At 35.7% G+C, this 3,456-nt stretch overlaps 1 protein-coding gene across 1 annotated transcript; it reads right to left on the bottom strand.

The window, feature by feature from the left end:
* On the bottom strand, nucleotides 2,531-3,456 carry LOC107632645 (phosphoglucan, water dikinase, chloroplastic-like). Its single transcript, XM_016336315.1, has 3 exons — nucleotides 3,385-3,456; nucleotides 2,827-2,952; nucleotides 2,531-2,740 (listed from the first exon to the last, which is right to left on the bottom strand). The coding sequence occupies exons 1-3, from the start codon at nucleotides 3,454-3,456 to the stop codon at nucleotides 2,531-2,533; spliced, it is 408 nt and encodes a 135-aa protein (XP_016191801.1).

Raw genomic sequence — 3,456 nt, 5'->3', positions numbered from 1 at the left:
ACTATATTTATATTTTAAATTTTGACATTTGGTTTTGGGCTTCCAATTACTTTATTCTATGATTTGTATTCATTAAAATAGACTTCAATCCTTGTTTAGTTGACCTTTATGTTGAGAGCAACTTAATTAGCTTTGAGATAATGAGATGTCAACATTTTTGGATAGTCAATATGTAGCTACGAAAATTTAGACGAAAAAAGAAAACACATAATAAAACTATCCGAATACAATAACTTAGTACACAATTCCTTAGTTTGAAATGCCTAAAATTCAAATGAAGTCGTCACTTTAAGTAAACTTAACCTAATTATCATCTTGAGTTTCTTTGAGCTATTATTAAGGCAACAAGAAATCGGCAAAAGTTTACATTAATTTTCTTTGTTTTAATTTTAGAGTCTCACTATACATACAAATATTTTTATGAATCAAGTCTAATCAAGTTGACCAAAACTCAATAAAAATCACTTCTACAAAGTACACGTTATAACAGATCATAGCTTAAAGTAGTGGAATAATAGTGCAGCAGATATTAAAAGTAGTGACCCGGCAACTTAACCCAATCTAAAATCTAGTTAGTTAGATTATTGTATAGCTGGCACAAGTTAGTTAGAATTGTAACTTAATCACAGTTAGAAAGTTAGATCAATTGAGTGCACAATAAATGTGATTGACTGATGTATATAAACTAATAGAGTCCCGCTAGGGAGACAATGAAATATCTATACAATATATACAATGAAATTTTAATTTGGCCCATTTTAAAATAAAAATAAAAATAAACCATCATTTACCCTAATTGAAAACCCCAATTTCAAATTATTCCCATTTACCTATTTTGACCGTAGTAACCCTCTCTCCCCAAAATCCCACATTGTCGCTGCTCAACCTGCCCCCAACCCTCTCGTCACCGCGTGCACCCGCAACCTGCCGCAGCTCGGACGAGAATTGCATCGCCCACCCCCTTCTGCAGCGCCCAGCTTCCGCACCTGTACCCGGTTGCTAGAAGCAACCGCGACGCACCGTTCTGAGCTGAACATCCTAGCCTTGCGTCCCCTCGTGCCGTGGACCAGTCATCGGCGCCGACCCGAACAGTAGTACCCGGACCTGCTTCCCGCGCGTCATCTCTGCGTCAGCCTGTTGCCCCGATCCTGCCTCCTGCGTCGGAGAGTTGATGTCGTGACCATTCGACAGTCCAGGGTCTCGTTAGTGTTAAGGCCCCCCATCTCCGACCGTCGTCAATCATCTACAGTTAGTGGGTTAATTTTCTTTTTTCAAGATTCATCTTTCTGTTGCTTCGTGTTCTAGACACAGTTTTGCCTGCTGAGATGTTTGATTGTACATGGTGGAAAACCGAATACATGCAATTTTAGTATGTGGGAACATGTTGAATAAGATGTTTGATGAGATTGTTGAAATTGATTTAAGGATAGCGTGGGAAAGGCCGCAAAATTTAGGTAATCTGGTTCAAATAGCATAATATTTTTCCCTCGCCTGGTTGTCCTTTGCATGCAGTGTGACATACGCAAGCTGATCATTGTCGATCTGTAGTTGACCCTAATTGGATGGTTACTTTAGCAGGATATCGGATGGTTGGTTTTGATGATAGTTCTTTTTCTTTTTCTGCATATATGCTGTCTGTTTGTGATGTTGGTGGTGGTATTGGATTTTAATTAAGAATGTAATAATTGAATAGAAGTTCTTAATTTGTTAGATGTTTATTATCAATTAAAATAGATGCTCATTTTACTATGTATGCAGATGATTTGTTTATTCGAAAAGTGGATGTTTATTTTACTTATAGTATTGATCTTTTGCTTGATTTGCTGAATTCTACATGTACATGCTCCACTAGTTTCTTTTGTTAAGTGATTTCGGAGTAATGAAGAAAAATTGGATTAGACTTAGTTAATGTTTTCTTGAATTGAAGTTGGGTTTGAGTTAGGCTATTTAAACATGGTGCACGGATGAAATTTTGGTTAATTTGTTAGATGTTTAGTATCAACTAAGACGGATGTTCATTTTCTTTAGAATAAGTTATTTAGCTGTAAAAGTAATTTGACTATCTCTTTGAGATTAAGGTACTATGTTCACTCTTAAAGTGAACAACAATTAAGTTCCATAAACAGAACAAGAAATGAAGTTTTTTCTCTCTCTTACAGCTGTTGGAAATCACAAGAGACAGCAAGGTATGATGCAACAGTAAAGTTGTTGTTGTATGACTTTGGTGGTCACAACCCAGAGTTTGTAGTCCTAGGAACAGTCTTAACACAACGGGAAAGGTTGCATGACAATCACCAAACCACACAATTGCACAGATGCATGCACTGGGTTACATGCTCAGTCTTGTCAATGAATGCATGAAGTTTCATGATCGATCTATTGGTTTATAATGTCTAATCATGCACTCAAATGATGTAGTGATCCAGTAGAAGGTTAAAGGTCTTCAATAGAAAATACCATGACATATAACATGTCTCATAAGATGATATTTTGAATTAAGATAAGAAAAACAAGTTTAATTTACATATGTTTACAAGTGATACTGAAAATTTAAGATAAACCTGCTAGCATTAAAGAAGTCCTTGAGTTCTTGATGAAATATCTTGAATTGCTCCACAAATGCTTGATTATATTCTCTAGGGTTCTTTGTGATTTTAGCAAGCATAGCTTTTGTCGCAACCAAATCTTCAGGACCACCATTTCGGTGAAGCTTGTGTTGTATAGTGTGCTTAATTTGTAACTACCAAAAAAGAGCATGAAATAGGCAATCTATCATACATTAAACTGAAATGGGATTACATACTTGAGGTACTATGGGAAAACAACCTTGAGGTCATATGGGATGTCATTCCGGTGAGCAATATCTCTAATTCGAGTCAGAGGAACAGATGCAGTGAATTCAGCCTTGAAAGATGGCAAACATGGATGAATCTTACGGATTTCAAGAACTTCCTGTATATCAATGAAAAGTTATGGTAAAGAAGCAAGGGCCAAATTCTATTAGACAGCAAGACACAATATGTAGCAAATAAAACCAAACATTATATTAATTGACAATTGGAAAACTTCCAGAACAATTATTTTGTGTTGGAATTGAGTTTCACTCTGTTTTATTGGTTATAGTGAAAGCAATTATTTAGTTAATCATTTAGTTATGCTTTTTTGAGGTTAAATTTTTTTTCATAGATTGTTGATTATCTTCTAAAGCTTGGCGTTAATGAGTTCTTGCTACACACTAGTAATTGATATGCCTGAAAATTGAGCTGTGTTCCTGTTTTTCAGTGCACATCAGCTATCATACTGGTTACAAAATTGAAGAGCAAGGAAGAGAAAGAGGGATCACAAGTACAATCTCTAGCAGCCAAAATGTTGGTGAAAAATTACAAGTAGAGAGCTCATAACAAATTTCCTTAACTTAGCCTTGAAGAGCTTAATATTGTCATCATGATGCAGCAT

The sequence above is a fragment of the Arachis ipaensis genome, chromosome B03 (genome assembly GCF_000816755.2).
Source record: "Arachis ipaensis cultivar K30076 chromosome B03, Araip1.1, whole genome shotgun sequence".
NCBI lineage: Eukaryota > Viridiplantae > Streptophyta > Magnoliopsida > Fabales > Fabaceae > Arachis > Arachis ipaensis.
This window is presented reverse-complemented; position numbering and strand designations above follow the sequence as displayed.